This window comes from Elgaria multicarinata, chromosome 5 (genome assembly GCF_023053635.1).
Source record: "Elgaria multicarinata webbii isolate HBS135686 ecotype San Diego chromosome 5, rElgMul1.1.pri, whole genome shotgun sequence".
In the NCBI taxonomy this organism is placed as follows: domain Eukaryota; kingdom Metazoa; phylum Chordata; class Lepidosauria; order Squamata; family Anguidae; genus Elgaria; species Elgaria multicarinata.
The window spans coordinates 133,749,462-133,765,927 of NC_086175.1; the positions used below are offsets into that span (position 1 = coordinate 133,749,462).

A 16,466-nucleotide genomic window follows, 5' to 3' on the forward strand; every position below is an offset into this window, starting at 1 on the left:
TTCCTAGCAAGCATTTCATTGGGATTGATTGGTCATAGAAGTTTCAGTCCAAGACCTTTGGAGTCCAACAGGTTGGGGACAACCACAGGAAGAATGCAGTAGTCATGGCTGAGAGCAGCTGGGATCCTTAAGGTATGTGTCATGATCTTGGTAAAGCATTCTAGAGAAGTTGTAGCAAGATTAGGTGGCAAAGGTGTCACATGCTTGACAGTGGTTTGTTTAATGAAGGTTTGGAATTCCGCTTCTACCAGGGGAAGTCCCTGATCAAGCCAAAAGGTTTTGGAGAACTGTGTGTGGCACCTCAAAAGTTGTATATGACATGCAGAGCACACCTGTGGGCCCTTTGGAAGATCCAACCACCATTACTAGGAAACTGATAAGAACGGGTCTGCAAAATCCTTCAGAATATTTCTTAGAACTGTTGGCCACTCCTGTGAATGAGTCGGCGTTAAACCAAGCCTGCTTTGGGCTCACTGGGACATCTTTAGCTAATTAGCAGCTCTGCCTGGCTATGGTACATATATCCCCCAAGCCAACCACGTCATCTTGACTATGCTGCGTTTGTCCCTCTGGAATGCTGCCCTCTCACACAAACACACCCCTAAGCTGCACAGGGCTGTGCCCCCACCTTACAAGACCTGCAGTCTTTCGCCTTCCCTTGATAACCAGTTCCTGCCCCGGTCTTCAATGCTCTCTTTGACAAATCCTCTCTGTTGAGGGCTCTTAGCACAGTTACAGCTCCATAAGAGCCCTGCCAGATTAGATCAAAGATCCAACTAGCCTAGCATCTTGTTTCCAGTGGTGGCAAACCAGATGCTTTTTGGGGAAGTCCACAAATAGGTCATTAAGACAGCAGCCCTCCCCTGTGACTGGTTTTCAGAGAGAAGGCTTCTGACCATGGACATCCCATTAATCAAGAGCAGAGGTTCAAAAGTCGCCCACCTGGTTGCCATAGTGAAGTTTTCTTATTAGAATTAAAAAGGAACTTGTATGGCTTCTGTATACACACCTCTGAGATAACTGGTACTATATGAATCTGCCCCCTTTCAGAGTGATTACTGCTGCTGCTACAATCCAGAATCTCTCCTTTCCTCAGTGTTTTGGATTTCACATGGTGCGTTGCACGATGTTACGGAAGAGGAGAGACCGGGAAGCTTCCAGGTGTTGTAAGACTCTGACTCCCATTATCCTTGACCATTGGCCATGCTGGGTGGGGATGATGGGATCTGGAGTCCAACAACATCCAGAGGGCCACAGGTTGTCCACCCTTGCTACATAGGAAGCTGCCTTAGTATACCAACTCGCCAAACCTCCAGAAAAAATGGTAGTTTGACTGGTAGCAGATTTCTGAAGCTTGTTTCCTGGGCCCTGCGAGTGCCACCACCTGCAAACTGTTTGAGGAGAGAGGCCAAGGGTTGATCTGGAGAATGTCTACATGTGAACCATGTGCTTTCGCTCAGCGAATTTGAATCCTGGTCTTGCTCTTCCACATAAGGTTGGTCTGCAATGTCTCCATTCCACAGATGGAAAACTGAGCAGGGAAATATCCTACTGGCTGTAGCAAAGAAGACAGAGTCCTATGCCACCTGGAAAAAACTAATTTAATGTATTGCAGCTTGTGAAATGCCCTCTTCAACAGTTAAAGCTGCAGGAGCCCTGCCTTCTTTTGTATCAGGTCACTCTAGTATATCTCCTGCAGCTTTCACTGTTGTGATGAAGAGGGCATTTCACCAGGTGCTGCATGCATGCAAACGACATATGCTGAAATGCCTTTTTCTATGCAACTGTTAAAAATACAGGAGCCCTGTCCTCCTTTCCACATGGTCACCCTACACATCTATTAAATGACCTTCAGTACTATACCTTATGCCTTCATTTGCCTTTCATTATTAGAGAGGCTGCGATGCCTTAAGTAGCCAGGAGAGGGCACCAAACCCCCATCCAGGGAAAGAATCATTTCTATTTTATTTTTATCAGCTTCCCTTTGGGCACGGACTGGCTAACGGATGACAAGCAGAAATGTATCCCCCTGACTACGATGCATCATAAAACCTGAAGGAGAGTCTCCAGCAAATTGATGGCATAGGATACGCCCTCCCTATATCCCGATGGCGCCTGACCTCCTAGGGAGTTGGAATAGGAGATCACAGAATTGCAAAGCCAGGAGGAGTTTCCAGAGGCGTCTAATTCAGCCCTTCTCATAGAATCATAGAATAGTAGAGTTTGAAGGGTCCTACAAGGCCATCGAGTCCACCCCCTGCTCAATGCAGGAATCCACCCTAAAGCATCCCTGACAGATGGCTGTCCAGCTGCCTCTTGAAGGCCTCTAGTGTGGGAGAGCCCACAACCTCCCTAGGTAACTGGCTCCATTGTCGTACCGCTCTAACAGTCAGGAAGTTTTTCCTGATGTCCAGCCGCAATCTGGCTTCCTGTAACTTGAGCCCCTTATTCCGTGTCCTGCACTCTGGGAGGATTGAGAAGAGATCCTGGCCCTCCTCTGTGACAACCTTTCAAGTATTTGAAGAGTGCTATCATAGAATCATAGAATAGCAGAGTTGGAAGGGGCCTACAAGGCCATCAAGTCCAACCCCCTGCTCAATGCAGGAATCCACCCTAAAGCATCCCTGACAGAGGGTTGTCCAGCTGCCTCTTGAAGGCCTCTAGTATGGGAGAGCCCACAACCTCCCTAGGTAATCATGTCTCCCCTCAATCTTCTCTTCTCCAGGCTAAATATGCCCAGCTCTTTCAGTGTCTCCTCATAGGGCTTTGTTTCCAGACCCCTGATCATCCTGGTTGCCCTCCTCTGAACACGCTCCAGCTTGTCTGCATCCTTCTTGAAGTGTGGTGTCCAGAACTGGATGCATTAGTCAAGATGAGGCCTAACTAGGGCCATATAGAGAGGAACCAGTACTTCACGTGATTTGGAGGCTGGTGGCTCCCAATTCAATGGGGCTGTGTATCCACTCTGGGTTTCATTCAGAACCAGCCAGGACTCTAAATGTGCTATCCAAAGTGCTGAACCTACATTTTGGGAGTGGGGTAGGGTTTAGCACCCTGGACAGCTCCTTTAGAGTCCGGGCTGAAACCCAGAAGGGATTCACAGCCCCATTGAAATCAGAGTCACCCATGGCCCTTCTTATTTGAGGCTGCCCAAGCTATGTAGAAATATTGGGTGCAATGCTGTACATGTTCAAGCCAGAAAGAGACAACTCCAAGCATTCATCAGCCAGCAGTGCAGCTGTTAAGGCCCTACTCTATCTCACACAGAGACTTTTTAATTCAAACAAACAAATGTCTATCCCATCTTTCAGTACAAAGCCATCAAGAGGGGCTGATGATGGTACTGCAGCGCTCAGTCCTGGGCCCAGTGCTCGTCAACATTTTTATTACTGATTTGGACAAGGAGGTGCAGGGAACGCTTATCAAATTTGCAGATGACACAAAATTGGGTGGGATAGCTAATACCCTGGAAGACGGAAACAAACTTCAAAGGGATCTTGATAGGCTGGAGTGCCGGGCTGAAAACAACAGAATGAAATTTAATAGGGATAAATGCCAAGTTCTACATTTAGGAAATAGAAACCAAGTGTACAGTTCAAAGATGGGGAATACTTGGCTCAGCAATACTACAAACGAGAAGAATCTTGGGATTCCTGTAGATCACAAGCTGAATATGAGCCAACAGTGCGATATGGCTGCAAGAAAGGCAAATGCTATTTTGCGCTGCATTAATAGAAGTATAGCTTCCAAATCACATGAGGTACTGGTTCCTCTCTATTCGGCCCTGTTGGGCCTCATCTAGAGTATTGCTTCCAGTTCTGGGCTCCACAATTCAAGAAGGACGCAGACAAGCTGGAGCATATTCAGAGGAGGGCAACCAAGATGATCAGGGGTCTGGAAACAAAGCCCTATGAAGAGAGACTGAAAGAACTGGGCCTGTTTAGCCTGGAGAAGAGAAGATTGAGGGGAGACATGATGGCACTCTTCAAATACTTCAAAGGTTGTCACACAGAGGAGGGCCAGGATCTCTTCTCGATCCTCCCAGAGTGCAGGACACGGAATAATGGGCTCAAGTTAAAGGAAGCCAGATTCCAGCTGGACATCAGGAAAACCTTCCTGACTGTTAGAGCAGTACGACAATGGAACCAGTGTCCTAGGGAGGTTGTGGGCTGTCCCACACTAGAGGCCTTCAAGAGGCAGCTGGACAACCATCTGTCAGGGATGCTTTAGGGTGGATTCCTGCATTGAGCAGGGGGTTGGACTTGATGGCTTTGTAGGCCCCTTCCAACTCTACTATTCTATGATTCTATGATAAGAATGAAAGAGCCTCCAAATCAAAGCAGCAATAAGGACAAACAGGGCAATTACAGCAACAAATAACAATTATTTTTTTTTTAGCTGGCATCTTTTAGTTAATAGAGCAGGCACCAGCTGAGTGTCCCTGGGCATCTTGTTCCATAACTGGTGTAGCTGTGGATGCTGGGAATTGTAGTACAACACATCTGGAGATTGCCATGTTGTGGGAGACTGCTTTATTCCGACCTCGTTCCCCAAATCTCATCCAGCTCCCTTGCAGCCAAATCCCCTCTCCACTAAAAAAAAAATGGCTCTTGGTCCATTGCCATCCCTCTCTTGGATTCTGTATCCTGGGCAGGAGGGAAAAGGAAAGGGCAGGGCAGGCTGGGCTACTTTATGGGCAATCCCTACTTTGCTGCCCCACTCCTATCTGGTGCCAAGAACCACCACCACCAGCAGCAGCAATGTAGCCCCTGATCTATGGACAGCTGCGGCTGGGCATGTGTGAATGTGCTAGAGAGGGAGCGAGTGACAGTTTTGCAACCCAAGTTTATTTTCTTCCTTGCGTGTGTGTCTGTGTTGTCCCTTTTCTCTACCCTTTCTGCCAGGATTCACTGGCCGGCTTGGGCAGGCTCTTATCTCTCAGTCTTCCGTAACCGTAAAATGGGTCAAAGGTTTTGTGTCTTTGAAATGCCTTAACCAGATACGGCTGGTGGCTTGGTGCCTTGTGTGCGGCCGGACTCGTCTGCTCCGCTTGGCTTGGTGTTTGTGATGGCCTCGTATCGTGGAGTTCGCAAGGGGCATTTGTCAGCATGTGACGCAGCATATCCCTGAAGGGAGGGGGTGCAAAATCCAGCCCTCCTGGGCTCATAAGAACATCAGAGGAGACCTGCTGGATGAGATCAAGGGCCCCTCCAGTCCAGCATTCTGTGCCCTCAGTGGCCAACCAAAGGCCCCAATGAGAAAGTCCAAAGTTGGACATTGGTGCAACAGCACCCTTTGACTCATAGAATCATAGAACAGCAGAGTTGGAACGGGCCTACAAGGCCATCCAGTCCAACCCCCTGCTCAATGCTGGAATCCACCTTAAAGCATCCCTGACAGATGGTTGTCCAGCTGCCTCTTGAAGGCCTCTAGTGTGGGAGAGACCACAACCATGTTCCACAGCAACTGGTATACGTAGGCCTCTGACTCTGGAGGTGCACGTGGCCATCAGGACTCGTAGCCGTCGGCAGGCTGCCCCAGATGGCCACGCCCCTTCCTCAAAACTGCCAGTTGTTTAGTGATTAACTGGCTTTTGCATGAAAGGTTGAAATGCCTCCGCTAACGCTTAGTTACAGGCTGGAAGAGCTTGAATCTAAAATATGCTGGCGTTTTGACTCCGCCTCCTTTGCCTTTGACCCCACCCACCACAGGAATGCAGCCCCCCCCCCTCCGGTTGTCTGAATCGGAATTCAGGTCTCGGGCTGAAAGACATTTAACCTCCCTGGCTTCAGCATCATCTTTAGACTGGCCCAGGCTCTGCTCAGGTTCCCCAAATGCTTTATTTCAAGAGTTGGCAAACCTATCACCACCCCCATCTACTCCCTTTGTGTGAACAAAGAAGGGATGGTGTCATAGCGGGGTGGGAAGGCCTGGGTTCAAAGCCTCGCCCGGTGACCTTAAGCCAGTGGTCATCTTTTACAGGGTTGGTGTGAGGATAAAAACGAGGTGGTGGAGATATTCATGCATGCTGACCTCAGCCTTTTGGAGAAAAACCAACCTAAACATGTAATAATTTCATTTTGGGAATAGATAGAATCTATCTATATCCCATCCACTATACAGAACAATTCCTTTCCCATCTCAGTTTCCAACCCTCTTGTATTCTGAAACTCTGATGCTAGTTTCTAGGTACTTATACTGGATCTAAAGTTGCCTTATAATGGGCCTGAGCACCAATCCATCCAGCGTAATATTGTCTTCACTGGCTGGCAAAAGCTCTCCAAGTCAGATCCTTTCCCCTAGTCTGGCACTCTGTGCTCCCAGGGGCCAACCAGCTGTTGACCAGGGAAACACAAGCAGGACATGAGTACAACAGCACCCTGCCACCCATGTTCCCCAGCAATTGGTGCACACAGGCTTACTGCCTCAGATACTGGAGATAGCACATAGCCATCAGGGCTAGTAGCCGTTGAGAGCCTTCTCCTTCAGGAATTTATCCACCCCTTTTTAAAGCCATTCAAATTGGTGGCCATCACTACATCATGTGGTAGTAACCCAGCTCTTCCTTTCCTTTTCATCAAACCCAGGTGAGGCAGTGACTGTTCTGAACCAGTGCCTGGGCATGGTAATGGACTGGATGAGGGCTAACAAACTGAGACTCAATCCAGACAAGACGGAGGTACTGTTAGCGGGTGGTTCATCTGTCCGGCGAGGTGATGTTTGCCCTGTCCTGGACGGGGTTGCACTCCCCCTGAAGGATCGGGTCCGTAGTTTGGGGGTGCTCTTGGATCCAGAACTGTCACTTGAGGCACAGGTGAACTCAGTGGCAAAGAGCACCTTTTATCAGCTTAGGCTGATATACCAACTGCACCCTTATCTGGACAGAGATAGCCTAGCTACAGTGATCCATGCTCTGATAACCTCTCATTTGGATTACTGCAATGTGTTATATGTGGGGCTGCCTTTGAAAACGGTCCGGAAACTTCAGCTGGTACAAAACAGGGCAGCACGGATACTAACAGGGACTGGCCGGCGAGATCACATTACGCCAGTCCTTTTCCAGCTTCATTGGCTGCCAGTCCAGGTCTGGGCCCGATTCAAATTGCTGGTATCGACTTTCAAAGCCCTAAACAGTTTGGGGCCAGGTTATTTGAAGGAACTCCTCCTCCTATATGTACCTGCACAGACCTTAAGATCATCTACAGGGGCCCTTCTCCGTGAGCCCCTGCCAAAGGAAGTGAGGCAGGTGGCTACCAGGAGGAGGGCCTTTTCGGCTGTGGCACCCCGGTTGTGGAATGAGCTCCCCAGAGAGGTCCGCCTGGCACCTACACTGTACTCCTTTCGTCGCCAGCTGAAGACCTTTTTATTCTCTCAGTATTTTAACACTTAATTTTAACTTAAATTTAAATATTACTGTTCTAACTCTGTATTTTAATTTTATATCAATTTTGCTGCGTGGTTTTTATCCTGGTTGTGCTTTTTATGCTGTATTTTGTATTTGTGCTTTTTATTGTGGTTTTAATTTTTGTGAATTGCCCAGAGAGCTTCGGCTATTGGGCGGTATAAAAATGTAAATAAATAAATAAATAAATAAATATGTTCCACAGTTTAACTCTGCGCTGTGTGAAGAGGAACATGGGCTGTTCTACACCAGGAAGGGATTCTACCACTGAGCCTTTACATGGGCTAACATCGCTCCACTCATTCAGTCACTTTTTGTGGATGTAGGATTTAAAACCCCAAAACCATCAACTTGGTGAGAATAGATTCCCTCCTATAAATAAAAAAGAGAAGAGTCCTCACAGTTTATTCTCTTGGGGACTGACCTAGATTTCTATTTAAAACCTAGAACAGCCTAGAAAACTGGACAGAAACAAAACGTGTGTTTGTGTGTAACCTTTTCCTTATCTTGGTTCACAGTTACCTCTATGATATCAAAAGTTAGAAAAATGAGACGCTCTCTTTCTTTGTACCAAGCCGTGCTTTAAGTTGCAGTTGATTTAAAATAACTGTGAAATTCATTTTTTAAAAAATAAAGCTGAGAGATTTATTATATTTTAAAAACATAATATTCTCTCAGTATTTTAACAGTCTATAAATTAATTTGAACTTGCTGTTTTAAATTTATATTTTAAATTTGTAGTTTTTGCATTGCTGCTGGGTTTTTTTTTAATCTTGGTTGTGCTTTTATATTGTATTTTATAGTATGGTTTTATACTGTTGTTATATACTTTGAATTGTCTTAATTTTGTAAACCGCCCAGAGAGCTTTGGCTATTGGGCGGTACAGAAATGCAATAAATAAAATAAAATAAAATAAATAAATAAAATGTAAACCCTTAAGGTATATGTTGCTGTTTTCTCTGCAAAAGGGAAGCTTTCATCATCATTTATTTATTTATTTATTTATTTATTTATTTCACTTATATACCGCTCCCATAGCCGGGGCTCTCTGGGCGGTTTACAGAAATTCTAAAATTAAGATAAAAATGAGTATATAAAATTTAAAAATTCTAAAACACAGAACATACACACATAAAGCATTAAAACTGTTTAAAAAATTGTTATTTTTTGAGAACTATTTTTTAATAATTATTTTTAATTGTTATTTTTTAAATTATTATTATTATTATTATTATTATTATTATTATTATTATTATTATTATTATTTTATTATTATTGCATTTATATCCTGCCTTTTTCCCCTCCAAGGAACTGAAGGCAACGTATATAATCCTCCTCCTCGCCATTTTATCGTCCCAACAACAACCCTGTGAGGTAGGTTGGGCTGAGAGTCTGTGACTGGCCCAAAGTCACCCAGTGGGTTTCTATGGCTGAGCGGGGACTAGAACCTGGATCTCCCGACTCCCAGTCTGACACTCTAGCTACTACACCACACTGTTGTTGTTGTTGTTTTGGCTGGGGATTAAAGAACAGCCCCCAGAGTTTTTGGAAATATTAAGGTGCTCTTGGGGATGGCTCCAGGATCTGCCTTCCACAAGAGGATAGCACCTTTTGTGAGATAGCGCGTCCCTCTCGTGGAAGGCCCCTCCGTCCAACCTTAGGGGACCCCCCTCTCCCCACACTGCAGCTCACCCCTTTCACCAGGGCCTCACGACTCTCTGTGTAGCGTTTTTGAGGGTCTGCAGCATGCTGTGGGGAGGGCGGGGGAGGGCTGCCCCATTCCGTCAGCACAGTTGTGCCAGCATCCATATGGATCTGACCACAGGCGTAGCGGCCCATGGCACCATGTTAGGGCACATGTGTTGCATGCTGAAGGCTCTAGCGTAAGAAGACTTCAGTTTGCAGGGCCTCAGAGCCTGGCGTGTTGCTGCCATGGGTTTAGGCAATGCTGGGTTCATGCACCGGTCACCTTCTGACATGGAGAATGGAGCCTTGGCAATTTTCCGAGTGTATTTCCAAGACTAGCAGCGTTGGAAGGGGCCTACAAGGCCATCGAGTCCAACCCCCTGCTCAAGGCAGCAATCCACCCTAAAGCATCCCTGACAGATGGTTGTCCAGCTGCCTCTTGAAGGCCTCGAGTGTGGGAGAGGCCACAACCTCCCTAAGTCACTGGTTCCATTGTCGTACTGCTCTAACAGTCAGGAAGTTTTTCCTGATGTCCAGCTGGAATCGGGCTTCCTGTAACTTCAGCCCGTTATTCCGTGTCCTGCACTCTGGGAGGATCGGGAAGAGATCCTGGCCCTCCTCTGTGTGACAACCTTTGAAGTATTTGAAGAGTGCTCTCATGTACATTGATGGTGCTATATAAATAAATAATAATAATAAATAATAATAATCTTCTCTTCTCCAGGCTAAACATGCCCAGTTCTTTCAGCCTCTCTTCATAGGGCTTTGTTTCCAGACCCCTGATCATCCTGGTTAGATAGGGTGGCCACAGTTCAAGCTGCAGGAGCCCTGCCCTCTTTTGTTTCACCAGGTGCTGCATACATACATTGAGCTTGGACTCGATGGCCTTATAGGCCCCTTCCAACTCTACTATTCTATGATTCTATGAAATGACACCTGCCGAAATTCCCTTTTCTCTGCAACTCTTAAAGCTACAGGAACCTTGTCCTCCTTTCCATAGGGTCACTCTAAGGTCCTTAGAACTGAATAAATGTAGAATCAAAAGTGAAATTAGTGTACGGAGGGGTCAAAATAGAGTAGACTTGGTTCCCCACCAGGTCTTTTGGACTTCAACAGGAAAGGGTTCGCAGTACAACCCACCTGACGGCCACCAGGTCTGTAGAGGCTGAACTGGAAGTTTTGAGTTCAAGGGCATAAAACTATTTCCAGATTGTCTAATCTCAAGGGTGCAAGAGCAGATCTCTAATTGGGAGCACATGGCTGATGTCAAGTTGGGTCTCTGGTGTTGTTGGGAGGAGGGAAGGCACCGGGCCCTGTGATGGCTTTCAGTTCTCTGCTAAATGCGTCCTCCGATTCTGCTGCATCATGACCCTGGCAGATGAGGGTTCAATTAAGAGCACCCCCATCCTTTCTCTCTCAGTGTCTGCATGCCTCACATCTTGGATTGCTCCTTTAGAGCTCTGACTGGAACCTGGAGCAGATTCACTGCCCCACAGACTTCAGAGCCACCAGCTTCCACTGGTCAGGCATCTGCAAGGGGTCAGCTTCTAGGCATCAATGCTGAGGACCAAGCTAGCAGCCCAGGAAAGGAGCCTGTCGCCGGTGTGGTCACACATACAGAGGAAGCATCCTTCGACAGGATGGAGCAGCGTCTCTCTCTCTCTGGGGCCTCCGTAGGCCCCCCCTCACTTACACATGGCTAAAGAAGGGGAGATGCATCACCTCTCTCCTAAAAAGGGAGGTCACCATCTTCATAACATCTGTGCTAATTTACATGTATAGATGCACATTTAGGAATAATAAGTATATCTGAAAGAGAAACACAATGCATCTCACTGCAGCAGGGAATAGTGGGGGGCGGGGGACCCGGGGGACCCCCTGCTCAGGCACTCTCTGCCCGGCCTGCTCTCCCTTTTGATGGTGCTTTCTCTTTAAAGCTGCGTTGGACTTTCCAACCGAGGACTGTCCTCTGTAAAGTAGGACATCTGGCCGTCCAAAGTCTCAGGCAGAGAGGGGTCTTCTGCATTCCTCCCTGGAAGTCCTGGGGCTGGACCTGGAGCAGGTGCTAAAGCACTGGGCTACATCCTTTCCCCAAAGGAGCTGGGCTCAGGGTTTGTAGGGCTGGGCGGACAAGGATTGGCCCTTGGAGGTCAGCTGACTGGGTGTTCAGGCAGGCTGGTACTGCAGCCTAGATGGTGCCCTTGGAGAGAAGCTCCGCACGGCCGGCGTGCAGCGAAACCCCAGCCCCAGCGGAGCCCAATGTCTGGGCATCCCAATTTGAGACAGCACTCCTCTCCTCTCCTGGCAGCTTCCAGCTGGCTTGGACAACAACTACCATCATCCCCAGCTGGCATGCTCGTGGGGACGGTGGGAGTTGTAGTCTGACCAACTGTTTCGTTGCCCCGGCGTGTCTTGCACACCTGATTCTCTCTGGGGTCCTCCGGGACATCAGCGCTCTGGGCCTTTCATAGAATCATAGAATAGCAGACTTGGAAGGAGCCTACAAGGCCATGAGTCCAACCCCCTGCTCAATGCAGGAATCCACCCTAAAGCCTCCCTGACAAATGGTTGTCCAGCTGCCTCTTGAAGGCCTCTAGTGGGGGAGAGCCCACAACCTCACCAGGCAACTGATTCCATTGTCGTACTGCTCTAACAGTCAGGAAGTTTTTTCTGATGTCCAGCCAGAATCTGGCTTCGTGTAACTTGAGCCCATTATTCCGTGTCCTGCACTCTGGGAGGATCGGGAAGAGATCCTGGCCCTCCTCTGGGTGACAACCTTTTAAGTATTTGAAGAGTGATCTCATGTCTCCCCTCAATCTTCTCTTCTCCAGGCTAAACATTCCCAGTTCTTTCAGTCTCTCTTCATAGGTCTTTGTTTCCAGACCCCTTATCATCCTGGTTGCCCTCCTCTGAACACGCTCCAGCTTGTCTCCGTCCTTCTTGAATTGTGGAGCCCAGAACTGGATGCAATACTCTAGATGAGGCCTAACCAGGGCTGAATAGAGAGGAACCAGTACCTCCCGTGATTTGGAAACTATACTTCTATTAATGCAGCCCAAAATAGCATTTGCCTTTCTTGCAGCCATATCGCACTGTTGGCTCCTATTCAGCTTGCGATCTACAACAATTCCAAGATTAATTATTGGTTAATGATGCTTCGCTATGGAAGCTGCATGTTCCAGAAGTCCTTCAGGCCTGATGGCAAACTCCAGCGGACCCAATTCATTTGCTCCCCCGTTGCTTTGTCGGTCGCCAGGCTGACGTCCTTCCCAAGCAATGCGCTGCTGCGGCAGTCCTAACTCAGGTGGGCAATCCAAACTCAACTTCCTGTCTGTTAGAGCAGTAGGACAATGGAATCAGTTATCTAGGGAGGTTGTGGGCTCTCCCACACTCGAGGCCTTCAAGAGGCAGCTGGACAACCATCTGTCAGGGAGGCTTTAGGGTGGATTCCTGCATTGAGCAGGGGGTTGGACTCCATGGCCTTGTAGTCCCCTTCCAACTCTGCTATTCTATGATTCTATGAGCTGCAAAAGGGTTAGCGGCCTAACCATGACTTAGGGTGTTGTCTGAACAGGCCCAATATGGTTTAAGAACTGGGGCTCTTAAGGCACGCACATTCCTGGGATGGGGGCTGCCTGTCAGCAGTGCAAGGGCTGCGGTTCGTACAGCTTTGACCTCCCCCCCCATTCCTCGACCGGACCCCCCTCCTCTCCCTTTCCGAAATTTGCAGGCGACACCATCTGCCTGCAGAGGAAAACAGCGCGGTTTTGTTTTCAGGATTGCTTTTATTTATCAACGTACAGAAATGAAACCCACCGGCTTTAAAAGCCCTCCCTGCTTCCCCGCCCCGCGGTTCCTTAAAATAACATTAAAAAATGAAAACAGCCCCCTGCTTCAGCCACGTAACGCACCCTATAAACGGTCAAGAATAAATAGCGCAAGGCGGCAGGACCGGGAAGGGGGTGGGGTGGGGGTAGCTGGCTGCTCTGAGAAGGATAGGACCCCCCCCCCCCCGATTCCACCACTTTGCATAAATAACATAACATTTAATGTAGAAAATAACGAGAATAATAATAATAATGATGGCAGGTATCAACAATAACAAAAAAGCTGCCTTGGGTGACAAACTGGGTTTAGAGAACTATCATTGCAGGCTCTTCCTGCTCTAAACATCAGGATAGAAACCGCTGGAATTACCTTTTCGTGCTTTGATTTCCCCCCCCCCCCCCTTGCCCCAAATCCAAGGCATACAAAGGAGTTTACAAGCACAGGGTAAAGCTATTAGATCGAGGGGTCCCCGCAAATTTAGCAAATGCTGCTCCTACCACCGAGGGCCCCAGGTTTTAATTACCAAGAGGTGCGGGGGCTCAAATACGCTGCAAGCACTCTTCTATGGCCTGGAAGACCATCAAGTGCCCCCGTTCTGATACCTAAGTGTTGGGAGTTGCACTAAATACCAGAACTCGGTTCCTTCTGGCTGGGGCCTGGGGGCTCCCCGCCTTTCTAGCCCACCCTCTAATGCAGCCTTCCTCAACCTGGGGCGCTCCAGATGTGTTGGACTACAACTCCCAGAATGCCCCAGCTGGGGCATTCTGGGAGATGCAGTCCAACACATCTGGAGCGCCCCAGGTTGAGGAAGGCTGCTCTAATGGATCCAAACAGAAGATAGCTCAAGGGTTTCAAGCAGCCCCACACCTTGAGATCTAGCAACATGGCTACGCTTGTTAGGATACATTTTAACACGTACGCAACGGCCAAACTAGGAGTGCGCGTGTACTTCTGTACGTGCTGCAATTTTGTTTTTGCTAATTTTATTAATCCCATATTGGCTCTTGAGATGTTTATATTTATTTTAAATTAGAAGCTACATTGTAAAGCTGATTTTTTTAAAAAACCCGAAACGTGAGATACATCTGCAGCGTCTCACATTTATTTATTTTTGAAAAGCAGGTAGCTCATCCTTAGTGTTGTAAAGTTACAATTAAGTGTGTGTTTATGTGTAATGCCTGCTAAAATCTCAGAATCTAGAGGAACTGCTGAATGAGGTGATTATTGATCAGAGCTTGCATCCTCTGTGGAACTCGTTACCCCATCTAAGAAGAGTAAACTAAGGAAAATTAGAGAAATCACGTGAATTGGATCGAGCTGTCTAGTTTAGCCAGGTCACAGTTTCCTCGATGCAGAGTTTTTATTTGTTTGTTAGTTTGTTTAATTAACATAGCTTCTTTTTTTAGCTTTCGCCTTCATTTCCTGCTTGTGAGCTTCCTGGAGGTGTCTGGCTGGCTATTGTTAAAAAGACGATGCAGAATTGGATGGGCAGGTAAGAAAGACCAGTTCCCCGTGTCGAATTCACAAGTTCTTGGTCTTTTTCTGAACCAGATTGTGCGGTATGATTCTTCAAACAGCTCACGGACTGCAATGGACGCAGTTGATTTCAGAGCCTCACCTCCTGGGTGGAATGAGAGGAGACCCCTTCCCTACCACCTCATGGAACACATTGGTGTTTCCAAATGTATGCAAATAAATTATTTTCCCATCTAAATTGAAACAGGATTCTCCTCTCTGTTGGGCATTCAAGAGTGAGGTTGGCTGCATTCATATGTAACGCTAAGCCATGGTTTATGTTAAACCACAGTTTGTTGGTTTAGCCATGGCTTGTCTTGAGGAAGAGCAAACAAATTGCAGCTTATTGACCCTATTTTGGGTTTGTTTCTGTCCCGCCCATTTTGCCAACCTTCAGAGTGGTTTCATTTCCAGGCTGTTCTTGATGGATACCTATGCTTCAGGACGGACAGCAGTGCAAAACAAGCCAGGGACAAGCCACAGTTCTGGGTTCAGACAGCACAACAAGCTACGGTTTAAACAAGCCAGGCTTCGTGAGCCAACAACAAACCATGGCTTCTCTTTGCAGTTTGTAGCTTGTTACGAAACCATGGTTTGTTTACGGAGATGGATTCAGCCACAACAGCAAGCCAGATTTCAACAAACCACACAGTGGCTTACGGTTATGTGCAAACCAGGCCATTGTGTGACAAAAGCTACATTTGGCTCACAGGTTAAAGGGAAGGCAGCCCTGTGGGCATAATCCACCGGGAGGATCTCCTGAGCAAGTCCTGCTAAAGTAGTAGAAGAGCTTTAATGGGACTTGTACGGAAAAGGAGTCCATCAGCACTCCTGTGCTTCAGCAGTTTCAGTGAAAACAAAAGCATTCCCCCACTACGTTGTCAAAATAGCACATGAATGGAGGAGAACTGAGGCTACACGGGGTAACCACGTTCCTCACAGCACTCCTAACTGCGATGGGCATGCTGCCAGCGGAGGGTGGAGGGAAAGAGGAAGGAGATACCACATTCCCCCGCCCCCGGTGACAGAATATTTGTGCTTGAGTGGTGAGAAAAAGCAAGAACTTCGCAACTAAAGTGCTTCACGGAGGGGAAGACACCCGAATTCTGCGCAGCAACTCCAGATGTTCTGGAAAGGTAATAAAGGCACCCTTCCGCCCCTTTCAGACAGATCACTGAGTGGCATCGGGCCCTGCGCTGGCAGGCAAATATCTGCAGAAAATGGCTCCCTCTTCTTTCGCCGTTCAGAAGGCTACCCAGCCTGGCTGGTGCCAGAGAGCTGATCCCATGGCATGTAAACAAAGCGTGTGCAGTGGTTCTCCAGTTTGGCAGTTAAAGGGTCCCCTCCCCTCCCCTCCCCCCTGTCCCTTCCCTCCAGTCCTTTCTCCTCAACGGAAAGCGTCTTTGCAATGCCAAATGTGTCCTCTGGCGTTTGTCTCCAGTTGGCACGGACGGCGTTACCCGTGGGGACCTGCCCCACAGCGCTCCAGGGTGCTGGCGATTTCCCCAGGGGGCGAAAAACCGAGGTCTGTCCTTCACCTTCTGTGATGCCCAGTGCCTGCATGTCCCGGCGGGCTCTCTGGCTTGACCCCTCCAATTGATCCGCTGTTCCCTCTCTGCTGCGGCATGGCGGAGTCAGATGATCACCTGCAAACGGGCAGAGAGAGATTATGAGGCAGGCAGCTGGCACTAAGAGACAGAGGCTGCAGAAGCCCGAAGAGGGGGGATGGGGCAGAGCTAAAGAGATTTGCTTTGCAAACGCTTCGAAGGTCACCATTTTCGGAACATTCAAATATCTGGCAAGTACTCGCTATGCAATGATTTTGCAGCAGCAGTGGGATTTTGACAGCTGGCATGCAATAGCACAAAGTAAATTTCCGTACTAATTTCATTCGCTCATTTTTAGCCAGGAACGAACCCATTAAACTTCAACCAGACTTCAACCAAGATGGCCAAATCTACTGGCGTTCCATCCTGCGACCTGCATATTCCGATTTCAATGTCAACATTTATATTGTGGAATTTGAAATGTTGA

General features: G+C 47.9%; 1 protein-coding gene across 1 annotated transcript in view; it reads right to left on the minus strand.

Annotated features, from left to right (window-relative positions):
• Positions 1-15,814: 15,814 nt before the first annotated feature.
• The window catches only part of RELT (RELT TNF receptor), a 36,579-nt gene continuing 35,927 nt past the window's right edge, over positions 15,815-16,466 (minus strand). Inside the window, exon 9 of the mRNA XM_063127271.1 lies at positions 15,815-16,078. Within this exon, the coding sequence (XP_062983341.1) occupies positions 16,067-16,078 (12 nt within the window). The 3' untranslated portion in view covers positions 15,815-16,066. The remainder of the gene's footprint in view (positions 16,079-16,466) is intronic.